Genomic DNA, 25,541 nt, shown 5'->3' on the forward strand with positions numbered 1-25,541 from the left:
TGAAGGAAACTGGAAGCACAGGAGAGAGGCAGCTGCACACACAAGGACATGCGGCAGCCTCGGGCAGCCCAGGTTGTATGCATCACCCAGCCGGCTCTGGCCGAAGCACCTCCATGTTCCCTAGATACCACTTGGCAGGACAAGAAGGAAGAGGCATGACCTGACTTCCCCTAAGAAGATGGTTGCCGGGACCTTGGCAGCAGAGGCTGAAACACAGCACCAAGCAGCTCCTGAGGACCCCGGGCAGCTGGCCTTGCCGACCATACTGGTGGACACGGCCGGACAGGCAGCCTCGCAGTCCGAGAGCGTGGGCTTTGAGGTAGGGTTGTCGGATCTGCTGAATAGAGGGTAGGATGTGTACAGCATTGGCCCGGGTAACTCGGAAACCAAGTGCGGTGTCTAAACAAGCAGGGAGAACCAAGTCAACACAGTTGGTGCCGGTTTACAGGCTAAGGTGTATAAAAATCCAATCCAGCAAATAGACAAGTTACTCCTCAAGCTCAAAAATAAAAAGCTTGATAAAATATATTCTTTTAAAAAGGAGAGAGAAAGGTTGACTACGAGATGGAGGTGGCAGGTGACAAGGAAGAAGAGAGGGAGGAGCAGGGGAAAGTGCTCTGGGTTCAGGCTCCTTCCGAGAGATGGAAATGACTCCATGGGTCTTGAGGGAGAAAGTTAGTGTTCCTAGCAAGGAGGGGAGGGCTCAGCCCCGGAGCCCCGCCCTGGCCATTGGGACTCAGCATACCCAGGCTCATGCTCGGAAGCTGGGAGATGAGGAACACGATATTGCTATATTTCCTGCCTTCTTCAGAGGTCCTGCCGGCCCTGTCATGGCAGAACCACCCCTGCCATCGGGGCCACTTCTTGCTTTCATGATGCTTTCATGATGACAGTAGGATGGGTCTCCAAGCAAAGGTGGATTGAGTAAAAGAGGCTTCCCCAGCGTCTCTCATCCTACAGGCTTAGGAGGCTGAGAGTGGACAGCTCAGAAGAGCGACTCAGACAGGTTTGGACTTAACCTCTTGGGGAGCCAGTTCCAGAACAAAGCCACCACCAGGTGGACAGGCGTCACAGAGTCATTCAAATTTCAGTGTTTTCTTTTGTGTTTAGGAACTAAGAACTGAGAGAATGAATCTGAGCAAACTGTCATGTATGTGTGTGCGCATGCATCCGTGTGTGAGAGAGAGACTGGTGATTAATGAAGGACCTAAGAAAACCATTTTAAAAGCTTCTCAACAGTTCAAGAGAGGGGCAAAGATCAAGATTAATGATTAATGCCCCTTTCCATTGATCCTGGATTAACTCCACAAGTAGCATAACATACCGAAGATTCCAGGACCAAAAAGCTAAAGGATAATTTTTCTGGCAAAGATGGGATCCTGCAACCTTGGTCCTCTGAAGGAGCGGCGTCCCAGGAAAGGGCTGACACTGAGGATGTGGGATTCCTGTGTCTCCCTGCCTCTTGCTCTTAGGAAGCTAGTCTCAAAGTCTGCCCTCCTTTCGTCCCCTAAAAAAGAAAAGCTTTGAAAACAGATGGCAGGAAACAAAACCAAACCCCGAATGCTTTCTCACTCCCTTGAGAAAGGTCCTCCTTTGTGAGTATTTGTAACATCCAAGTGGAATGAAGGGGAAACACACATCTTTTTTCCCACTGACAGTGGCCCCATGAGCGTGGCCTGCAGACCCATTCTCCATCCCCCCCAAAACGTGTCTCTAAGATACTCAGTGGCTGCTGGGTTGCACCCAAGACGTGGTTGTCCTGCCCTCGTGTGTTATCTGACCGCGAGGGATGGCGGGGCTTTTCCCAGATGCCCATGGGGAGCTGGAGCTGGGGGGCTAGTTGCCTGACAGCTTTGGCCGTCCCAGGTTTGTCGGCACCTCCAATCCTGTGTGCAGGGTGACCTGGAAAAGAAGAGGATAAGCGAGGGTGGGTGAGGCCACCCATGAATCCTGAGCACTCAGCCAGCCAAGCAGCCACAAGTCACGCCCTCTGCTTGCTTGGGGGGGGGAGGGGGGTTGCCACAGGCAGCAGCCTGAGCGACAGCTTCTCCGTATTGTGGGTTCTGCTATTTATCATGCCGCTTAATATCATGAATGTGAGGTCCACAAGTGTGCCTCAAGGAGCTGGTCTGCACCTCTTTCCTCATAGTGAGAACCACACAGCTGCCTGGGGTTCCCACTGTGCCCCAGCTGCTAGGAACCCAGGCAAGGCCGATGCTCTGTTGCAGAAGGCGTACCGGCTCTCATGGTTGTATATTTGTTTCTGCTTTCTCTCCATGGCGCTCTTTCCTTTCCTACATTTGTTCTGTTAACCCAATGGAATAACAGCGCATATTTCAGGCTGTTTCAGACCCTTTTTGCAAATGAGTGGAGGTTCAAGTCGATCGATAATTGATCGATGTAGTCCATCAATATTCGGAGCCAATGGGCACCACAAAGCAGGACTGCCTCCCCCAACCCCACACTCCCCAGGGGAAGGAGGACTCTGCTAGAAACAGAGGATGGAGCCTCCACACTTCTCTCCGTCCCTCATACTCTCACTGGGTTCCCATTTTGTCTCTGCCCATTGGGGGCCTCCAGGGCCATCAGCACTCCCCTAGGACTGGGCCCAGCTCTGACATCTAAAAGAACAAGTGTCCTGCTTCTTGTGGGAGCCAGAGAGGGATGAGCGGGAACAAGAGAAGGCCCATGGCACTGTAGGATTGGTCTCTCCCCAACTCTCTTTTGTTACTTCCCCTCTCAGGGGAAAGCCACGTGAAGCCTTGACCTGCCCCCACCTGAGGGCCCCAGCATCCACCTGGCCAGCAGGGTCCCAGCTGGGCAGGGGGGCACTGACTTTCCCTCTGATTGCTTAATGCCTCTATTGCAGCTTCCCCAGAAAATGGAATCACTACTTGCTTCCCCACTCCATCCTCTTCCCCCCTCCCTTCCACTGCTCCTCCACAAGCTGCTGCCTTAGAGCCTCTGCTTGCTTCAAGTGAACACGGAAGAATTGATCATGCCAGAGAAGACTGTCTACAGGGAGTGCCCCAGGTGGGCCAGTAGGTAAGCTCTCTGTCTGGGCGGGCATTGCGGGTGGCTTCTTTTCTCTCTCTCTCTCTCTCTCTTTTTTTTTTTTTTGCTGAGGAAGATTAGCCCTGAGCTAATATCTGTGCCAATCTTCCTCTGTTTTTTAGTATGTGGGCTGCCAGCATAGTGTGGCTGCCAATTTAAGTGGTATAGGTCTGCATCTGAAAACTGAACCTGGGCTGACGAAGTGGAGCATGCTGAACTTAACCACTAGGACACTGGGGCTGGCCTATGTGGGCAGCTTTTTTTATAGGCCACTTTGCCCAAGTGCACTTCGGAGGCCCCTGGGCAGCAGTGGGGAGCAGCCAGAGGGGATCTGGCCCAGAGGGATGCATAGTACCTGCACGTTGCGGTTGAGGCTGAGGGCTGGCATGAAGACCCCATCCACGTGGCTGAAGGCTGTGGGGCCCTGCTGCTGCCCGTTGATGAAGAAGGTCAGAGTGTGCTTGTTCAGGTCCAGCAGCACGCCGACAGTGGCCCCCTTGCACACACCACCCTCCGTCCTGGGAAGAGAAACCCCAGGAAGCCCCATCACCACATCTTGCCTGGGACATAGGTGACGGCTCAGGAGCATCACTTACAGGATGCTGGGAATGACCTCACCCGAAAAACACAGCCGCCATGCTGGTGCAGGGAGCTATTCTTCTGGGCTTACAAGCCTTCTCCTGAAGTGCACTCACCTGTTAAGGGGCCACACAGGAAGACCTTACCCTTTGCATAAGGTTTCTCACCCTAGGGGAACCAGGTTATTCCGTCCCTTGTTTCCTGAGAGTGTCTGAGACCTGGACACCCAGGGAGTTAGGGTTTTGATGAGCGGTCCCTCTTGTAAACATGGAGCATGGAGCGTGGGTAAGGAAGGCTCCTTTACCTGCCAAGGAAGGGCACCACCTTGGTGCCCTGTACAGCGTGGACCAGGTGAGGATGTTGAGATGGATGGAGGGGCAGACATCCAGGCCACCAGGAGACTTTAAGAGGCCCAACCCTGCTTCAGCTCATCCTTCTAGAAACATCCCAGGGACTCTTGAAAGGCAGCGCAGGGCAGGGGATGGGTGCTGAATCCGGAATCGGGTCCCCTGCCTGAGTCACCAGCCCACGGGCAACCAACAGTGGATCCTTGAGAAGGTATATCGGCGACCTCTTGATAAACGTCAGTGAAACCGCATTTTGTGGCGGTGGGAAGGCATATCCACTGGGCGCGGAAGAATCTTTCAGTGAGCAGTTCTCTCCCACGGCCCTGGCTGACCTGCCCGCTCCTGGTGGGCAGAGTCCATTAGACTCTCCCTTCCCTTAGTGGAGGGTTGAGGTCTTAAGAGCTGCTCTGCTCTGATAAGAAGACCATTTTTGTCCTTTCCCCATTGGGACTGAGCTGGGGGCCGATGGTGTGGCAGAGCGCACGGGAAAGTCGTGAGGAGGACCCGGTGGGCTGACTTGGAGGGTGTTTTTCCCAGACGGTGTGTTTGCATTCAGGTGGGAGGAGGGAACTGGAAAGCGGCCTTGGTGCTATTCACACAGTGACCACAGGGTGGCGGGAGCGACCAATCTGAGGCGCAGAAGTTTGATTCCCACCCAAGAGCATCCTGCGGTCGAGGTCACGGCTGGTGGCGCCGCCCTGAGGCCCCGTGCTCCCCTCTGCACCTCACCACCAGGCTCCCCACCACACACACAAAGCAGGAACCGGGGTCCTGAGTTACACCCTGACAGCACCACTAACTAGCCCTGTGACTCGGGCCACTGTTTAGCCTTTCTACTCCCCAGTCACAATTGTAATCTGTAAAATGGCGATAACAATGGTACTTTTGTGAGGACTAAATAAGATCGTATTAGTCGGGTGCTTCCTATAGCCTCAGGCACAAAGTAAGTGCTCAATAAATGCCCCCAGTTATTACTCCCACCGGCAGACAGAGTGTCGGTTTGGCTTAAGCAAACAGAGATGGAGCTGGTGGGCCTGGACTCAGTGCCTTTGTGGTTTGTGAGCAGGGAGCAGAGCCTGGGCAGCATATAGGACCTGGGCAACATATAGGGCCTGGGCAGCATATAGGACCTGGGCAGCCTGCAGGGCCTGGGCAGCACATAGGGCCTGGGCAGCACATAGGGCCTGGGCAGCATATAGGGCCTGGGCAGCATACAGGGCTTGGGCAGCATATAGGGCCCAGGCAGAGGGTGCAGAGGGACAGAGCTGCCTCTTCCAGGCCTCCGGAGATAGGGGTCACTGTCAGGGAAAAGGCAGGAGGGAGGGGTCGAGTCTGCTTCCTGTTCCCCCGGGGATCCTCAGGCAAGTCCCTGCCCGACACCAGGACCTGGGCCATTCGCAGGAACTGCATGCACCCGGAGCACTGAGAGCCTCCAGGGCTGACTCTGCTGGAGCTGGAGCCTAATGAGGCAGGCTCCTCAAGGCTCCTTGCCTCTCCTGGTGGGGAGAGGATCCTTAGCAGACCAGGAAGGAGACCCCACTGTGGGGAGGTGGCTCCAGGAGGCCACAACTCTCCATTTCTGGGTTCCTTGGCCAACGCTGGTCTCAAGGATTTCCCATCCCCACCATTTCCTACACATAGGAAGGGAGCACAGAATCCCTGGGGGGAGGAAGAAGAGAGCACTGAGCTATGACGGGATGGTGGGAGGGCCCACTGCCTCCTCCGTGTCTGAGGAGAGAGACCAAGGCACCCACAAGTCCCTGGGGCGGCCCAGGCATCAGGGGCATCTTCCCAGGGCAGCCCCAGAGGGCCCATCTTTCCCAGGACCTGAGTTTACTTTGTCTGCCCTGGTAACACCACTCCCAGGGCCAGCCCCGGGGGTGAAGCAGCGCTGGGCACGCCCTTGACAGAGCCATCATCGGTGAGTACCCCAACAGTGCCTGCCGCTCTCAGGCCACCCCTGTTGGAGGGCGCTGCCTGGGCTCAAAGCCCACGCAAGGCTGGGCAGCGGGAGGGGTCACTCCAGCTAAACGACCAGCCATGGCAATGGCACTTGCTCCCTCTGTAGAGACCTGGTCTCAGCCATGAGGGTACGGGCTTTGCAGTGATTCAAGCTCGGGCTGCTAGTGTGTGAAGGAAAGCGGAGCAGAACTGGGAAGAGAACCCAAGTTGCGGAGCCCGGGGGAATCTTGTCGTGCAGCCGAATCACCTGGAACCCTGTGCGCACTGGTGCTGTTCCTGTCTCTGCTGCATGCTCTCATTTGGCTGCAGGCAAACGGTCACTTCTACCTGGCAACTGGACGCCAAAGTGGCTGAAAACACCTCCCCCACATTCCTGATGCCTGAACTTGGGAACAGCAGAAGGGACACTGGTCCCACAGGACCCTCATTCCCAAACACCCCATGTCCGAGGAGAGGAGGGCGGGGGCCTGCAGCGTACCTGTTGGTATGGGAGTTGCAGTGCATGAACCAGCTGCGATTGTTGTCCACATACATGGCCCAGGCCTTGTCGTCCTTGCCCAGCATCATGTCCTTGACCACGCTGGCCCTGGCCACCCCGAAGGCGGGGTCTGGGTGGTTGTCGTACCGGTCTACATGCAGCTCCCAGTAGTGCACGCCCTTGGAGAATGCGGCTGTGCCCAGCACCACCCGGTCGTCATAGCTGCTGCAGGTGGCCGTCTGGTTGTCATTGGATAAAATGATGTCCCGGTGGCCAGAGTTGGGGTCAAATGTGAACCAGGCCACTGGAGGCAGGAGGCAAGAAGAGCTGGGTCAGGGGATAGAATTTGCTAGCAGTCTCTAACCCAGGCTCAGAGACACAGACTCCCTGGCATCTGTCAGAAAGTTGAAACCCATCACCAAATGCTCTTCCCTGTATGATTCACACGCACACACGCACACATGCACCGCACATGCACATTTCCTTATCTGTGCTCATCCAAGTTCCCAACCCCATGAACCCAACCGTGCTGAGGGACACAGACGTTCAGCCCTCAAAGCCCCAAATCTAAATGCATCTCCTGGTGTCTTGGTTTCTAACACCCTACCATGCGCTCCACACACTGTGATGAGTGAAAGAGGAAGGAGGTTTCCATGCCCCACCTCGTAGGTGGGAGATTTGAGACCCAGAGAAGTGAAGAGATGCACCCGGAGTCACAAAGCTCCATTCTCCCCTTCCACAGCCCACTGGATGGTGCCCCCTCCTGCTCCCCCAAGCCCTCAGGTTGTGGGAAGTGAGGTCTTTATTCTAACTTTATGACCACAGTGCACAGGGCAAGAACTGCCTGTCTCTGGCAGGAGGGCTCCTAGGGGCAGAAAGCCAGTGAACTCCTCGCAGTTTGTAAAATGACTCTGCAGGCTGCACCGTTTTCAGGAAAACATCCCCAGCTGTGCCCTTGACAAAAGCGTCTGCTCCTGTCCTCTCTCCTCCCCGTCCTTGGGAGACGATCCAGGCATGCCATGTTTTTCTCAGGGCAACCAGAGGAGGTGCTGGGATAAATGATGACAGTAGACATAGGACTGGCACCATCCTGGAAGCCCTGCAGCCGGGGCTGGAACGTGCCCGGTTCAGCAGGGCCAAATCTCTTTGGAACGCGTTCTTCATTTGCATCATCGTTCCCCATCAGATGATCACATCCAATGGACTACTGATGTGCTGTTGTTGCCCGAAGCCTGAAGGGACGCAGTTAGGTATGTAAACCACCAGATCTGAGCTCTTGCACTGGGTATTCGAGAGATAGGTTCCAGCTGTGAGCAAGGCTCCAACCTGGGGCCAGCGTATGCCTCCCTGGCCACTGCACAGCCTTCTCTTCTCTGGGGCCGTCCTACCCACTCTCAGCCCCTCGGAAGTGGGACTTCAGTCTCCCAGAACCTCTCAATTCCTAGTCTCCTTTCGCAGGTCCAGCAAATGGGGCGAGGGAATGTCTCTTTCTTTGATGGCTTGTGGGGAGGGAGGTGCAGGCAAGGAGCTGTGTGCTGGCAGAGCAGGGGCGGGGCCGGTGGGAGGTCTATTTCCTGACTGCCAGGGTCAATTCCTCCACCCCCTCACTCCTCCTTCTTAAGCAGCTGATACTTTTTTCCCATCCAAGGGGTGAAATGTGGGTTGGGCTTAAGGCCCCATTTTTCTCCTTTAGAAGCTCATCCACAGCCTGAGTCTGTTTCTGCCCCCGAGAGACCCCGTGCTCACCGTCAGATGTCTGCAGGACGACGGTTTTACTATAGGGCCCGACGCCGGAGGAGTTGAAAGCCTTGACTCTGGCATTGTAGGTGCTGTTGAAATGAAGACCGTCGATGGTGCACAGGGTCTCCTTGCCGACGTACACTTCCTAAAAGAGAGCCAAGACTGCTCACTAGAGGCCTCTGTTATCTGGAAAATTTCTCTGAGCAAATGGTTCCTGGGCAACACGTAGACATTAAAAGCACTGTCACCCCAATAGAGTTATTGAATAAGGACTACTGGGATGTGGGGCGGCAGGGTCACAGACCACGTCCAGGGTGGGCAGGAACCCTCACTGTTGGCTGACTGGCCTCTCTGCCTGCGAGGCTGTGGGATGTGATGCGGTCCCAGGGAAGGAGAGAGGGACCACAGGTCTGCAGCCAGCTCGGATGCTGCTCGAGAGAGTCCTGTGTCTGCTGAGGTCAGTCCTGTCAGATGGGATCCTGGACCGCAGGGACACCAACTCTTCCAGAAAACCCCAGTTCCTTCTCGGGTGGAGCAATAGAAGATTGTTGGTTGCTAATGGGAATTTAAGTTAGAAAACATGAGCTAAGCATCTAAAGTTAAAAAAATAACCAATAGTCTTAAAAGAAGGGTCATCATACTTGATGGGAAAAAGTAGACAGGAAGGGCGTGGCCAAGCACAGGGGATTCAAGTTGACTTGAGCTGAAACCACTCCTGGACGAAAGGGGTGCTCCACCCCCTCCCCATCTTCTCCCTCTCTGAGGCTGGCATCTTCCATTCCTTGGCCCCCCGTAGTTGCTTTTTTCCTGGCCTCCTGGGAGGGTGAGATGTTTCTGCATGGGACCCCAAAGATCCTTGACTAGCGATTTACTTCCTTCCCCATTCACTTCACACCTACCCTTGTCCTATTAACTCCCCTGGATGCGTAGCCTTACACCTCTCCTGTGTCATTGTATTCTGCTGAGTTTGTCTAAAACACGTTTCCTGCTTGGTTGTTGAGGGGGGTTACTCTTCATTTGTCATTCCGAGTTACTAGGCGTTGTATAAGGCATTTTAATCCTCACACGACGCTGGGACATTGCTATTATTTTTCGTATTTTACACACGAGGAGACTCGGAGATGGCAGGAAACTTGCCGAAGATCACAGTTAATCCGGTGAGAAGCCAGGGTTTGAATCAGGTCTGTCTGGATTCAAAGCCAATGCTTTTCCCACCATAACACGTGGTTCCTCATAAATTCTAGCCCTTGGATCTGGCTCTTGTGAGTGCCCTGTCTAAAAGGGGAGAGGCCATCTTTATCTGAGCTTCATGGCTGCTTCCTTTAATATCTCAAAACAGTCTTCTCTTTCTTCTTGTTTCAAAAACACGGGCTCTCTTCCTACTTTCCGGTCAAGGAGCTCTTTCAGTTCCTGGCACATGTGCACAACCGGAATGACTGAGCTTCTGACCCAGTGAATGATCCGCCATTCCTGCCTAAAGCTACCTCATCTTCTCGCTTTCCTAAATTACCCATATTCACAAGGGACTCAGAAATTCCCAAGAGAGCGTGCAGTTATTTCCCCAACTCTTTACATCATGTAGGGTATTCTTTCAAACACAAAAATGAAATGACATCTGCATAAATCCCTTTGAGATTAAAAAAAGGAATATTGCCCTTGGGCAAGATCTGTCAAATGGGTGCAATTCCCCAGGAGAAGAAATAGCAGAATTGTTAGGACTGCCGTGGTTTGTTAGAATGCATCTTTCTTTATTCTTCTCGGGGCTGGAAAGGAGGAGCTTGAAGAAGACCCAGAGTTTGTGCTCCCTGGTGTCATGTCGAGAAAACAACTTGAGAGTAGCCTGAACTTCCCTGGGTGAAATCTCAGGGTAGAGATCTATCAGGGGGTCTGTGTTGGGGTGGGGGGCTCTCTCAGGGTTTCTACCAGATGGGGAAGTGGAAGAGGCATTTCTGGCCCCCCCAGAGCCTTTATTGTCCCCATGATATTTCATCCTTGGGGACATGAATATAGAAGGTCATCACATCCCAACAACCATTTATCAAGTGTCTGCCACATGTAGAGCAGCTTGCCAGGTAAAATAATTAGTGAACCAGGCAAGGCAAGGTGTGATAGAACATTGAGGGACCGGGCAGCTGCGTGAGGGGGATATGTGGGAGAATCTTGAAGAATAGAGATGATCCGATTGGTGGGGTAGCAAGTATGTGCTGCTGACACCTTTTCTGAGCTCTACCTCAGCCTCAGACCTCTGTCAGTCTTCAAGGAAAAGGCATCTCCAGTTTTCTCTGCAGCCCCCATCTCTGCCTGCTGGGCCCGCCCAGGATGAGCCCTTGGTAGAGACAGCCCATCTGCTGCGAGCCCCGACCCACCAGCCCTCTGTCCTTGGGGCTGATGCCCTCTCTCGTGGCATCAGAGCTAAGGGTAGCCCCGTGGGCTAGTCCAAAGCCTGGGGTGGTTTGAGCCACTCCTGGCCTCCGCTTTAGGACCCCCCCAAAACAAGCAGCAGGGCCTCACCCGGAACTGCCCCCCGTCGCCGTCGTCCAGCTCCAGGATGTAGCCGTCCACGGGGCTGTGGGTGAAGGGTGGCATCCTCCAGGCCAGCGTGACACTGTTGTTGCGGGTGCAGCACTTCTCCAGCTGCAGTAGGGGGACGGGCGGCACTGTGACAGGGACCGGCGGGGTTCAGTGCACAACACCTCCACAGGGCACTGGCACACCCCTGGACCCCTCCCCCATCTCTGGGGCCCCTGACCCCCAGAAAGAAAGGGGGCTGAATTCTCTCACTGGCTACCCTGGGGTCTCTCTGAGCCTCGCCTATGCTCACCTCAGCCCTGGGAGTCTTGGTCTACAGGCAGGCTGCAGCGGAAGCAAGTGAGGGGAGGTGACAGTGTACTTCTCACCCCAGAGGATGTCCTGGAGTCTGGGGTGCGAGAGGCATGGCGGACGCCTCACTCCTCTGAGTCTGTACCCCGAAGGAAGGGCTGTCCTCCTCCTCACGCCCACTGAGAACCTCTGGTTTTGACTCTCAGGTCTGTTTAACTCATAAGCATCTGACAGAGCCACATTGGATGTGCCTCCTAGCCACAGCACAGGCCTATACGGACCCCCTCTGCCGGGCCAGCCTGCAGCTCACCCTGGGCCTGGAATGGTGCTGGGGGGAGAGGGTGTGTGTGCAAAATGCAAAGGCACATTTAAACCTTTGCCTGGGAGCATTTTAAAGGCCCAGGGAACTACTTTCAGAAAGGACAGGCAAGCTTAGGGTTTCAGAGACTCAACCCATGGAATTAGGGATTTGAATCAAATGTATCGTAAGTTCTATTAAAGTGAGATTGGGAGAATATTTTTATTTTCCAGTTGTGTTCAGGTTCAAGAGATTTTAGAAAGAAAGATAGTCCACACTGACATTTCTTAAAGGGAAAATTGCAACATCAGTTTTGTAAAAACTACAGATTTCAGTTTAGCTCCAAAAATTAGGGCACCGTCTTCAGGTTTCAGCTGATGGTTTAGTTGAGTGCAACCCCAGTCTTGATTACAGACTTGGTCTCAGGGCTGGCTGGGTGGAGCCTGAGTCCGGGGGGGCCTCAGTTTACTAGTGTGTAGGAGTCCTCTCTTCGTCTCTGGGCTCTGCTGTTCAGGCTCCTGCTTCCTCTGTGAATTCCACTACCCGACCCCGTCTGGAGCCTCCTCCTTCCACACCCCGCTTTCTAGAGCCACCCCTCACTTCCACCCTCTCCCACCCCCACAGCGCCGAGTTCCTACTGCCCCTCAGCACCTCCTCGCATTACTCCTAGGGTGGGTGGCATTTCTAAACCACCCCCAACTCTTAACCCCCAAGGTGCAAACTGAGGGTGGGAGTGAGCACAGAGGTGTGCAAGAGACTTGTCTTTTCTTTGGTTTAAAAATGGCTACATATTTTGCAGGTAAGGATTTCCTGAGTTCACAGATTCTGTAGGTGTGGCACTGAGTCCTTTGATATTTTGGTTAAAAAAAACCAAATAGCTTTGTTGGCTCTCCTGAATGTACCCCTGATGTCTCTGGAGAGGCAGCGTTTAGAACAAGACTCTGATTTCTGGCTGTCACTTGCAATTTTGGGACAACTTATGCAAACTTTACTTAACCCTCAGCCTGTGACACCCATGGCTCTCAGAACTCAACTCCTACTATCCTCCACCTGTTCATTCTGCTCTCACCTCTGACCTTCTTGAAGCACAGAAAACTTATTCCTGCCTCAGGGCCTTTGCACTTGCCATACCTCTGCCACCTGGAATGTTCTTCCCCTATATTGCATCTTTGTCCTCCTCCTCACCTCGAAATACCCCTCGTGCATCCACCACTGCCCCTTTCCCGAAAAGCACCTTCTTATAGCACCTGCCACTGTCAGACATCATGTTATAGATTTGTTGATGTGTTGTCTATTTGCTTCTCTAAAATATCAACTCAATCTTGTGAGGGAGTTTGTAGACTTGTTTACGCCTGTGTCCTGAGCACCTAGAATATTGCCTGGCACGTGGCTGACACTCAATCAGTGTCTCTGAGTGAACAAATGATCCTCTTTTACAAATGGGAAGACGGGCTCAGACTGGGATGCTACCTGCCCTAGGTCACCCAGCTAGTGGGTGGCTGAGCTGGGACTTGAACCCAGGTCTGTGACTTCAGCATCCCTCCCCTCCCGCTCTGCCTCACGCCAAGTATCACAAGTCTCCCAACGGCACTAAGCTGCCCCCTCAGAGTGGATGCCTCTTCCAAAAGAAGCCCTGACTGAACTGGGCCAACCGCGGCTCACCCCTACATTTCATCTGAATGAAGTCCAGCTGGTGGATGGCCTGCAGCAGCGGCTCGCTGTCCAACGTCAGCTCAAACTCCGCAGACACTTTGGGCTCCAGGGCGCCTTTGACCCACTGCTCCTGAGACACTTGGACACGCTTGATCAGGGCATCCGAGATCTTAAAGGGAGCACAGAGTTTAGGGTTTCGATTTGCAAAGGAAAAAGCGCACTGCCAGTGGGGAGGAATGGGTAGGGTCTTCATCTCTGTGGGCTCAGGGACAGGGAGAGGCTGTGACGCAGAGGACATGCAACGACCTCCGCCAGTATGACCCTGGGCAGGTAGCAATGCGTTCTACTGTTTAAATCCTATTTTAATAGTGCAATCATGTGAAATGGAAAGAAGCATTTGCTATTGAAAGAAATTAGACTAATCCTGTTTGTGAAGCAAATGATACTTTATAAAATAGACAAAAATCATTCTTCATTCATTATACCTCTTTCGCTGGATCTACTTTGCAAAGTGAAACATACTAGTGTCTTGTCCAGGGGCTGAAGAAGGCATTCCCTGTAGCCCCAGAATTCTGAAGCTCCCTCCCCCTGGTGTGTGTCCTCCAGGCTGTTCAAGCTTCTGCTCCAAACTCTCACTGTGTCACCCCCACAGCTCTGCTCTCCTTTGCTGGAAAGGCCTGCTTGTTCAGACATTTACATGTGTCTCTGTAGAGCCATGATCCCATGTACCCTTTTTTGGGACTAATCAAGGAGACTCATCATTTCCCCACACGTGGAGGACTGAGCTCCTGTCTGCATCACTGCCATGTTCCTGAGAGATGCTCGTGACCCCGCGTCCGCCTGGCTGCTGGAGGGGCGCCCAGCAAGGCTTCACTGGCTCTGCAGGCAGTGATCCTTTGTCTAGGCCCACAGGACTCTGCACATGGAGCTAATGGGCCATGTGGATTCTGCTAACTCACTTCTTCCAGGGTGATCTTTCCAGCTTGTTTGGCAAAGATTATCCTTTCCCACTTATGGGGGAAATGTTGTATTGGGGCCTCCAGAAGTCAAAGCATAAATACGTGGCATTTTGGTCCTAGAGAGTATGACGTCTGACCTCCTTGTTTAACGATGACACAGAGCCAGGTTCACAGCTAGTGAGAGGCAGAGTCAAGATGAGAACCTAGGTCTTCTGGAGTCACTGAGCAAAGGAGAATCTACTCGACTCCAAGCTACTGGAAAGGATCTTCCTAAAACTTCAGCTAGCTTGGGGAGTGGAAGTGGAGTTGAAGGAAGGAAGCCGAGCCTGCCTAGAGGCCTCTGGGAGTGGGCTCACCTGTAGGAACCCGGAGGGGTCGTTCTCCTTGATCACCTCCAGGCAGTACTCCATCAGCCCTGTTGACTGGCGCAGCTTCAACGTGCAGTGATTGATCTGGTCCCAAACCATCTGTGATGAAAAGAATCCCTAGTAATCACCTCATTGTCAGAGAAGAGCAGCCAGGTGGCAGCGAGGGTCAGAGAAACAGCACAGAGAAAGCCCTGAAAGAGGCAGCATTGTGTGGACCACTTGGCACCCTCTCCTCTCACTGCTCTGCTCCTGAGTTCCATGTGCCCTCCTTACTGGGGAATAAAATGGACCCACTTCCCAACAAGCAGGGCCACGACACCAACAGAGCAAACTTCCTCGACTCTGGATAGTAAAGCAGAGAAAGTGTGTAATCTGAAACTCTCCATATGACCAATGACCAACTTCTGTCTCCCTTCTTACTGGTTGGCTGGTTGTGGATAACTCGATGGACTCAGGTGCTTTGCTTGTAAACCATGGACCACCCCCCCCCACACTCATTCCTTCTTTCCTTGATAGTAATATTTTCCGACTCGTTGGGAAATGTCTATAAAATAGATTGAGTGCCCTGGACAATGAAGCAGTCCTTTGTCAATGCAGGGTTCCCTGTCTGGACTACGAGCCCAGTGTCATGTGAGGGAAACCCCCCTGCCCATGGTGGAAATTGGTCGCACCATTATTGCTGACTATTGAGTGCACAAGACATCAGAGAGAGCCTGAAGGAGCAGACAGAGCTGGAGACCTCAGAGAGCAAGGCCTCGTCACCATCACTGGTCACTTCTGCTCTGAAAAATGAGGACAGGAGGAGTCCCTCAGACAGACAACAGGAACTTAGAGAAGATGGGGGAGGGAGGACTTCTGACTTGAAAATAGCAGAATTCAGAGCATCTGACTCCAGCTTTGGAGGGAGAGCATGGGTGTTGAGTGTAAGTAGGCCCAAAGCAGCTTGCCCATCCCTTCTTTGCCGCATTCGCTCTTTCATTCATTCATTCACTGAACTAATACTGACCCACTGCCTACTGTGTGCTCCTCTGTGTGCTGGGTGTGGAGGCTGTGATGGGGACTGAGGGCGTCAGTCCTGCGGGTACCTACCTTCAACTTGTGCTCCCTCTCTTTAGTAACCTTGGTGAGCAGCTTGGCTTTCTGCCGCGTTAGAGCATCGACCAGCGCGTCACACTGAGCCACCAGGCAGGCTTCATAGTCCAGTCCATTTTCCTGGGGGAAGCAGAGAGCTTTAGGGAGAAGCCATGCTGAAATCTGGCAAGTGCTGGAGACAAAGAAGGATTTCAGAGAAGCTCATCCCAGAGTTAGCCGTAACGCTATTAAATTGGAAACTGTGTAAATATGAATTAGGGGAGGGGTGCCGTGAATCTCGGCACATCTACATGGGTGAAGATTCCAGAGTCATTCAGACCTTGTTCACAGAGTTTTCAATGTCATGGGAAATGCTCATGAGTGACTGTAAAAAATTTTAAAAAGTAGGCTACAAGTTGTGTACAGCATAGTCCCACACATATTGTGTGTGTGTGTGTGTCTGAAGTGATGGAACAATGTGTCAAAATGGTGAGGTGGTCACCTCCTTTGGTGAGACGTTGGTGAACTTTTTCTTAGTTCTGTCTGTTATTCTCTACTTTCCAAAATTTCTGTGACATCTACTTTTGCTTTTTATAGTCAGAAAATGGCAAAATGAATGAAACAGTGCTCTTGCTGTAGGGTCTGTCTTTCTCAGTTCTAAAAAAGATTCCTTCTAGGTCTCTAAGATCAGCGTGGATTCATACCTCCTGTTATGGGCTGAATTGTGCCTCCTCCCATCCCCGAAATTCATATGTTGACGTCCTAACCCCAGGACCTCAGAATGGGACTGTATCTGGAGATAGAGTCTTTAAAGAGGTGATTAAGTTGAAATGAGGTCATTAGGGTGGCCCTGATCTGATATGGCTGGCGTCCTTATAAGAAGAGGAGATTGAGACATAGACACACACAGAGGGATGACCAGGTGAGGACACAGCAAGAAGGCGGTCATCTGCAAGCCAAGGAGAGAGGCCTCAGAAATAACCAAACCTGCCAACACCTTGATCTTGAACTTCCAGCCTCCAGAATGGTGAGGAAATAAATTTCTGCAGTTTGAACCACTCAATCGGTGGTACTTTGTTATAACTGAACCAATACATCTTGTGTCTCTGAAACATCAGAAACATGACTTAAAATGCCTTGTGGCTGATTCTGAACTTTAACTTATCAGGAAGGACAACTTTTATGGGCTGATTCAGAATACAGTGTCCTCAGTCCCTTTTCTCCATCCAGACACTGGAATACCATACGGGTTCATCTTCTGTAGGAACGGTTCCTCCACGCCTGCACACCCATGTGGAGCACACGTGTACACAGTTCCTCCCCTACAGACAAAGCTCCTGCGGCCGCAGACTGTGCCTTATTGATCTGTTGGGCTCAGTATGTGACATGCACGGGTGCTCAGTAATACATTTATTTAAGAAATGAGGCGTTTATATTTTGATGTATTGATGACAAGGGAACAAAATCACCATACACAGACACCGCATAGGACCACCTGACCATGCAGAGTGCTGTAGTCCGTCTCTCCAGCTCTCTTTCTACAGTTCTCTCTGACTGAGTTCATGTGAAATCCCTTTCCCGTATCAGGTGTCACACGGGTGTCAATGGACTGAGTGTGTGGGGTATGCGACATCTGAGGCTGTGCAGTAGGACAAGCCAATCTTCTCGTGTTCATCACTGACAAGATGCTGGCCAAGAGACTTTTCCTTTCTTCCTGATACTTTTCATGTACTTCGTGCACTGACTCAACCTCCCCACGCTGGGGCTGTGCTCACCTGGATCTGCTGCAGAATGTTCTTCAGCTGAACCAGAAATTCCTTTGCTTCTTTTGCCTTATCGGAAACTCCATTTAAGGCCTGAGACAGCTGGGCCTAGGAAGATATCACAGATTGAAAAGGAAAATTAGATGTTAAAGGCACACAGTTTGCACTCCATCATACAGGCTTGTGTTTATAAGAAGGGATAGAACCGATCCCACCCATAAGCTGTCCTTACTTATAAAGAGACCACTATTGACTCATGGTCTCTACAACATAGGCTTATTTCTCCAGCAATGGTTGATAAGTATTGATTGACCTACTCTCTTCTATCTGGACCCCAAAGCTGGATAGAGGTAAGGAGCATTCAGCTAATTGGTTCAGGCTGACAGGCCTGCCTCTGATCTTTGTAGAACCCAGGACAAGAAGATAAATAGAGCCGTTGGCCCAGTCCAGCCCCTTCTCCTACAGCTCTATCCCCCATTAGTAGGACACTCAGATGCTTACGGATGGACATCCTAGGTCCTAGGCCAAGCTCCACCCACCCCGCCCCTATGCAGATGGGCCTGGGGGGGATGGGCAGGGAAGAGGCCTGCAGGCCCTGGAAATGAGCTGGAGCCATATTTAGAACTGGGAATCCTAAGGCATCTTCTAGAAGGGGGATACAGGCTCCTGGTGTCCTCCTCTGAGCCCTACAGACTCCACCCTGTGGAGAGGGGTATGGACAGAGGAGGCCCAGAGGGAGCCTCAGCTGCTGGGACCCAAAGGTGGAACTGCAAGCTGGGATCGATCAAATCTATGGCCTTTACCATCATTCTTATTTTTAGTGAAATGTATGTACACACAATCAAATTTGTCTAAAAACCTAGACCTTGAGTTTAACATGACTCTCATTTTTCAAATTAAAAAGCAAATTATGGAGCAAAATGGAGTCAGAAAGGCCAGGGTCATGCTCTGCTCCCTTTCTTTTCTTTAGGTCTTTTCTCAAATGTCGCCTTGTCAGTGAGGCCTTTCCTGATGAACCTATAAAATAGCCCTCTTGGGGCTGGCCCAGTGGTGTAGCAGTTAAGTTGGCACACTCTGCTTCAGCAGCCCAGAGTTCGTGGGTTCAGATCCTGGTTGTGGACCTACACACTGCACATCAAGCCATGCTGTGGCAGGTGTCCCACATCCAAAATAAAGGAAGACTGGCACAGATGTTAGCTCAGGGAAAATCTTCCTCACCAAAAAAAAAAAAAAAGTAATAGCCCTCTCCCCTCCCCCTGCTTTATTCTTCTTTACAACATTCATTACTACCTGACATAGCTTTGTTTATTGCCTATTTCCCCTCCCTAAAATGAAGCTCCCTGGAACAGGGATCTTGCCTGGTTTCTTCACACCCAGGAAGAGCACCTGGCACATGGCAGCATATTTAATGCTTTCAATTAATTAATTTATAAATTTTATTAATAGATTAATAAATGTTAATAAATTAATAAAATGAATATTTAATGAATGAATGAATCAAAGAATGTGATTCTTTAGATAATACCAATGGTTCTCAAAGGTGGTCCCTACATCAGCAGTATCAGCGTCCCCTGGGAATTTGTTAGACATGAAAGTTCTCTCCGCTCCAGGCCTACTGATCAGAAACTGGAGGTGAAGCCCAGGAATCTGTCTTTTAACAAGCCCTCCAGGGGGTTCTGATTCAGTTTGAGATCTGCTGGACTGTACAAACACAGCCTCAGCTGAAAATCTCTGAAGAAATGGCGAACGAAGCTATGGAGTGGACGAGAAGACAAAGGGAGACATGTGGAAAGAGAAGGAAGGGGCCTCAGGCCCGGGGAGCAGCAACAATGGTGAAGACAAGGTAAGATTTGGGTTCCGTCCTGCCTGGAGACAGCTGCGAGCCTCAGACTGTGGCTCAGCTAAGATGCAGCTCCTTGGCAAAGATTTTCCTTTCTCCATTGGCTTCACCATCCCACCACCCCCCAGCTGATTTAGGCCCCGCCCCCCCCAGCTCCAGAGCTCTCCCAGGGTGTGCCACTCTCTATTGCAATAATCTATGCAAGAAGAATATCCGATGGAACTCACGGGAATGACAGAAGTGTCCTACGTCTGCTCTCTCCAATATGGCACCCATCAGCCTTATGTGGCTACCGAGCACTTGAAAGGTGGCTAATGTAACGGAAGAGCTGGATTTTTAATTTTATTTAGTTTAAGTTTCAACCACCACATGTGGCCAGTGGCTACTATTCTGGACAACGCAGGTCTTTGCACCCATCCTTAGAGGGGTCCAGGTCCTAGGACCACTCAGCCTACCCCCGGATAACTGCATGTGGAAGGAGACTGAGATGTCAGCATCATTCATAGGCCATGGGGGGTATCTTTAGCAACAGGGATTTTCAAATTGAAGTTCCTCAGTGTCCAGAAAAGGGTAGCATCTTCCTTCCTGCCACATGGGGCCCCCTGGGGCTGCACCAGTCCCTCCCCAAGGAGGGGCCCGCCTCCCACTAATCTATATAGTCCTTGATGGTGGGGACGTTGCCTTTTGTCTGTATTTCTAGCCAGTGGTGCTGGCACAAAGTAGAGACTCAAAAACTGCTCCATGGCTGACTGAAAAGCAGAGTGACTGCTTGGCTAGAGGTGCATGCCAAGACAGGACAGATCGCATTAGACCCATCACCACTGACAGTACCCTTTGCTGCCGAGAAGCCCTGAGAGGCCACGTTAGTGAGGGTCCTCCAACCTCCACCCACACTGAGAGCCAGCACGGCTCTGTCCCAGCCCTCCCTGGAGCCTGTTGACCTCCTTCCTGCTTGGCAAGTAGACCATGGAGCTTGGCAAGGAGCCCAAGAACAGAGCGATTTTGAAGGAGACCAGTGACCTTAGGCAAATACCTTGCTGAAAGGGAAATAATCTCAAGGCTCAGTAGACACTGCTTCTGGGCCCACCAGACCTGCCACCTGATCTTTCCCTCTGCTTCTTCTCAATGCCCAGTGCAAACCATTTCACAGCCATTTCACCTGTGTAAGGGCTTAGCCCTGGTCTGCTGGTCTTCGTGAAAGAGCTCCGGACGGTGGTGGGAGGTTGGCCACTACGAAGGGATGTCCCCCACAAGCATGCCCTTGTACTTTTCTCAACCCCAGATGCTTCCTGTATGAAATGGCCACCAGTCACCTCTCCTTGCCCAGGAGACAGCATTGTGGAAACTGGACCTGGTTATTCTAGTGGAAAAGGAGCAAAGGTTTGTAGGGTGAAGGTAGAAATGGTTTCTCAAGTGACAAGAGGTTTATTTCTTGGTAGTGTATTGGGGGTTTACAGTATCCTGTATGTTGCTTCAGTTTTGTAAGGCACGGGAATCTTCTTTTCCACAGGGACTGTTTGAAGTGTTAGCAGAAGATACTGAAAATTATCCCTTTCTCATCTGAGAGAAGAGCCTGCACTCTGAGAAATGAGAAAGGATCGTTTTGTCTCTGTGGATATTGATTATACTAAACTCTTGGAAAGAAAGGAAATATCCAGGCAGAAGATCAATTCTTTTAAATGACTAGATGGACTTTAACTTGAATCAAAAGTTGCATTTTATGTCTTCCTATTGCTTTAAAGTTATAATTACATTCCTGTAGAGTCTCTGAGTTTAGAGAAATAGCTTAAAAGAATTTCCATGCTGAGTTGAACCAACTACCTGCCTGGCCCAGAATCACATCTTCCCTGGTAGCCCTGAGGAGTAGCTTCTAGGTACACAGGGCAGTTTTCTGCCCTACCCTCCCATTCTGGATGGTGTTACAGTGCATTATAATGCATTGAGCATGAGGACTTTGGGCTAGTAGGGTGCAAATCCCATCACTCATTAGCCGGGAGACTTGGGAAGATACTTCATCTCTTTGTTGTATAGCGTCATCCCTGTAGCATGGGAATGATAATTGTAATCCATCTCTCATAAGAGTTCTAACTATTATGCTTAGTCGCATAACCCAAGCACTCTGGAAATCCTTTGGGTCTATCATATATAAATTATTGGACTGAATGTTTGTGCGCCCCCAAAATCCATATGTTGAAGTCTTAACCCCCAATGTGATGGTATTTGGAGATGAACCCTTTGGGAGGTGATTAGGTCATGAGAGTGGAGCTCCCATAGTGACATTAGGCCCTGATAAGAAGAGACATGAGGGAGATCTTGTTCTCTCTCTCCCCTTGCACACACACAGAGGAAACACCATGTGAGGACACTGCGAGGAGGTGGCCGTCTGCAAGGCAGGAAGAGAGCCCTCACTAAGAACTGAGTCAGCCAGCACCTTGATCTTGGACTTCCAGCCTCCAGAGCTGGGACAAATAAATCTCTGTAGTTTAAGCCACTCAGTCTTTGGTATTCTACTATAGCAGCCCAAATGAACTGAGACATGAATTTACATAAAGTACCCAACTGGGACCTGTTTATATTTTCGTTTCATACAGTCTCAGAGATAATTTGTGTTTGCTATGGTCTCTGTGGAGAGGCCCCTCAATTTCCTCCTTTTAAACTTGGTCCTTGCTCTCTTATATCAGGATCACCCAACAGAAGTGCAGAAGATTAGGATCTAGACATGGTTCGGTCCAACCTCTCATTTTACCTGCAATGAAACTGAGCTTGCAGTAAAATTTGACAGTACAGGAGCATACAAATGCATTAGCATATTACTATTAAATGGTTTAATGTACAAAAGTGCAGGTAGCATGCCTGACACACAGCAGATGCTCATTAAATGTGTCTTTCTGTGAAATTGCCCAAGATCATACAGCTAATTAGAGGCTATTCTTATGTGAATTTAAAAGGCCTAGAAACTAGGTGCCCCTCTCAAGGAAACCACTGTCCATAGGCTTGAAGTCAGGGGTAGGAATAAGATCCATGTTATTACAATGTCTAAGTGTTTGACCGTAGCTCATGCCATCTACCAATGTGTGGAGAACATTTTTCGCAAGAGCTAGTGAATCCTTCCCTTTGGCACTATGGACCCCACTGCTAAATGAGAAAAGATGAAGCCCCCGATAGAACTCTCAGCCCCTGTCAACTGGAGTGTAGGGTAGAGTTTGGGGTTCAATGCTGGCCACATGCATTGAGGGGGGCAATGTTGAGTTACTTGATGAAAATCACCACTTAAATGTCACTGCAGAAATCTGAGTCCTGCATATCCAAATAAATTCCTGACCATTCTCTCTCAAACTGCTCTGACTGTGTCATTTCCCCACTCACCAGTGTGCTCCACTCCCCACTCAATCTGGGTCCAGCCCTACAGCTCAGTGTCCACAACTCTCTGTGCTGCCACCTCTCCAGCTCACCTTCCAGCGATGTCCACATGGTTTCCACTCTTCGGTCAAAATGGACTCCACTGCCCCTGGGTTTTCCTCCTCCTGCCTTGGCTCCTGTAGTCCCCTCTGCCTCATATGTTCTCCTCCTCCTGCTTTGCCTGCTGTTGCCTGTTAATAGCCCATCTGTCTGCGAAGACCCTTCCCAAATGCCACGTCCTCCTGAAACTTTCCTACCATCTCCAGATGGACGGTGCCCTTTGAACTCCTTCTAGGACACATCTCACTGTCTTTGAGACAGGCTCAGGGGAGACACATCAACTTTCCCATCCTATTGGCTGACCCCAGCCCCCCGGGGCCCTGCAAGCTTGTCCTGTGCATCACTGTGTGGGCAGCACAGTCCCTCACGCCTAGAATGTGCTCCATAAATATCCATGTCAGTGAATCGACTTTGTTCTAGATTTTGTCCGACTAGCATCCCCCGAGCTATCCAAATCTCAATCTTCTCACACACTGGGCGTAATTAAAATGGCCATGTGGCCACTCTGAAACCACCGTTTCTAGGGCACAGAGCCCCATATGTTATGGGCACTGGCAGTCTGACCTTACCCTGTTGCTTGAGACAGGACTGAAATGCTTGTCACGACTTCTGAGTGTTAACTATTTCTAGTTAACTGCCACCACTGATCCGTCCCCAGTGTGGTCATACTAGATGGGACTTCTGACATCCTCCCATTCCCTGCCTCTGCTCGAAGACTGGAGGGCTCCTCCACCCAGTCCTGTGCTCTCCCTTTCCTAAGCAACCTGCCACAGCTGGAAAATCCCTGCCCGCAGCGGCCCCCTCTCCAGCTGGCAGATAGCAGCTTTGTTTTCCAGGCTTCTCTGACCTCCAGCCACTCCAGCCATAGGTTCCAAGAGCCCAGTAACCAAAATAAATATACCTGCCCTAGTGGTCAGCCTAAGTTGAGGCTGGGAGACGCATGGTGGGCCTTGGTTGCTCTTTCTCTGGAAGCAGATGTGGTGACAGAGCTGGAGACTGGAAAGCAGAGCAGCACTCCACTCCTGGGGACAGCTCACAGGGACGGGAGACAGGCGAGGCAGGCGCGTGGAGGCCCTGGGAGCAGGGAGAGGACAGGACCCACGCTTGGTGCTGAGAGGGCAGCTGGTACAGATCTGTATGAGGTGGTGGTAGCCAGACCTCCGAGATTCCCCAACCCCATAGGATTTTTCATGCCCAGTTGGCTCCCAGGATCCAGCCCCCACCCCCAAGGGGCCAGGTCATGGAGACTTTGCTCCATGGTGTGAAAGACTGATGGTCAAGGACCAAGTGGACAGGGGTGGGTCCTTGGGTAGAAGTCACCTAGGGGCAGATCAGATTAGTATTTGCCGTGAGGGGAGCACTGTTGGGTGGCAGGCCTCTTCTGTGTTAGACTGTGGGTCACAGGCTCAGGGGATCCCTCTCCCCGCCAGAGGCAGAAAGGGGCTGTGGTGGAAGGATTAGGATCCAGGGTGACCCAGGCAGCCTCTCTCTCCAGTGAGTGTGACCCCGATATGAGGGGGTTCCCTGAGCAAAACAGCTCAGAGGATCAGCCCCGGTCCCACTGGCCCCCGGTGTTTCTGGCCATTGAGCATTAAGGAGGAGAGGTGGGCTTCGAATGGGGCTCTCCAGCGCTCTGTTCTGGACATCAAAGCTGCCTCCAACCCCACAAACTCTAGATGGAGGCTGCAGCCAGGACTCTGTCAACACAAGAATTGGTGATGGATGAAGACCCCATCCTCCTTACTGCCGCCACCCCGGGCTGATGCAAAATAAGAGAATAGAGAGGATCTACCCCTCCTTGACTCCTCAGCCTCATTCAATTCCCCCCGCTGGGGGTTCTTATGGCATGCGATTTCCTGTTTCTGCTGTAACAAATTACCGCAAACGTGGTGGCCTACAACAACGCTGGTTGATTCTCTCACACTTCTGGAGGCCGGAAAGCCAAAATAAGTCTTAAGGGGCTAAAATCAAGGTGTCAGCAGAAATTTCACTCAGGAAATTCCTAGGATTTTAAGAGCTCTGTGCCAAGAACTGGGACGAAGACCAAGTATATATTTATTATAAATCACAGTATCACATTATTACACTGGGACTGTGTGTGAGGCGAGAATGGAGAGGTGGGGGAAGGATATGCTGGCAGCCACACTCTAGGAGAGAAAACGAAGAGAGGACTTGCTTTTATCTGTGAAGGGCTCTCCCAACGGTTCCCTCTGCTATCCCTAAGACTAGACTTCCTGCCCCTCAGCCTAACCAGGCACCCCCCTCCATCTGTCTCCATGGGGAAGTGCCACCAGGAGCCCTCTGTGCTCAGCCCTGCTCAGAGGGAGCTGGCGTCCCATCTCCCTGCTTTGGGGCCTGCCTTTCCCACACCGCCTCCTGCAGCTTGACACCCCCCTCAGGAGACAGTAGAGATGGGGCACACATTGAAAGGGGAGCTGAATATACACCGAGATTTTGGCATCCTCACTAGCCACAGAGGAGAAAGTTGTGAAATGGGTTACAACGACCATGGGGATTTCTCCCACCTTTTCATCCTCCATTCAGTAACAAGGTGTTGGTTTTCTAAATTTGTGGCTGATGATAATCCCTAGAAAGAGTTAGAAATGTCTTAATCTTTTGACAGGACAGCAATAATAAGAGAGAAATGTGGAGGACTCACTTAAGAAAATTAAAAGGCAGGGACTCCCAGATAAACAGAGAAATGGACTTCCAAGCAGCCTCCTGAGAGAGGCCTTAGCACTAGTAAGATGCACTCACCTTCCACCTAAGCAGGTGGCTTCCCCACTGTCCCCAGGGTAAATCCTACGCCTCACTTGGGGAGTCGGACCCAATGGAGGCAGATTTTCCCTTGCATTGCATCTTCTTAAGTGCTCCCTCCTGCCGCGTAAGAGATGAGGACCTAGGACAGGAGCAACTATCACAGGGGTGACCTCCTGGCCTTGTCACTTGCCTGGGCAGCTTTTGAGTTTTCCATTATTAGGTTGGTCTTCTGGTCAAGATTCATGTGCTTGTTAAGACTAACATCCCCGCCAGCCTTGCTGATTAGGAAGACACGCATGTCATGGGACTGTGTCGGCAGAACAGGCCTCTGCAGGAGATAGAAGCCGTCCAAACGGCCAGAGCAGCACCTTCCTATCACCCGAGCTTTCA

The 25,541-nt window shown here is 51.4% G+C and overlaps 1 protein-coding gene across 2 annotated transcripts in view; it reads right to left on the reverse strand.

The window, feature by feature from the left end:
• Positions 1–312: 312 nt before the first annotated feature.
• The window catches only part of TRIM67 (tripartite motif containing 67), a 47,982-nt gene continuing 22,753 nt past the window's right edge, over positions 313–25,541 (reverse strand). Inside the window, exons 2-10 of one of the 2 annotated variants that reach the window (XM_014865677.3) lie at positions 17,105–17,200; positions 15,348–15,470; positions 14,247–14,357; positions 12,947–13,100; positions 10,672–10,817; positions 8,167–8,305; positions 6,421–6,724; positions 3,410–3,572; positions 313–1,902 (exon numbers count right to left, since the gene is read on the reverse strand). In XM_014865677.3, coding sequence (XP_014721163.1) covers positions 1,837–1,902; positions 3,410–3,572; positions 6,421–6,724; positions 8,167–8,305; positions 10,672–10,817; positions 12,947–13,100; positions 14,247–14,357; positions 15,348–15,470; positions 17,105–17,200 — 1,302 coding nt within the window. In that variant the 3' untranslated portion in view covers positions 313–1,836. Of the gene's footprint in view, positions 1,903–3,409; positions 3,573–6,420; positions 6,725–8,166; positions 8,306–10,671; positions 10,818–12,940; positions 13,101–14,246; positions 14,358–15,347; positions 15,471–17,104; positions 17,201–25,541 lie in introns of both variants that reach the window. The other variant, XM_070492876.1, reaches the window with a different exon arrangement.

This window comes from Equus asinus, chromosome 2 (genome assembly GCF_041296235.1).
Source record: "Equus asinus isolate D_3611 breed Donkey chromosome 2, EquAss-T2T_v2, whole genome shotgun sequence".
Taxonomy (NCBI): Eukaryota; Metazoa; Chordata; class Mammalia; order Perissodactyla; family Equidae; genus Equus; species Equus asinus.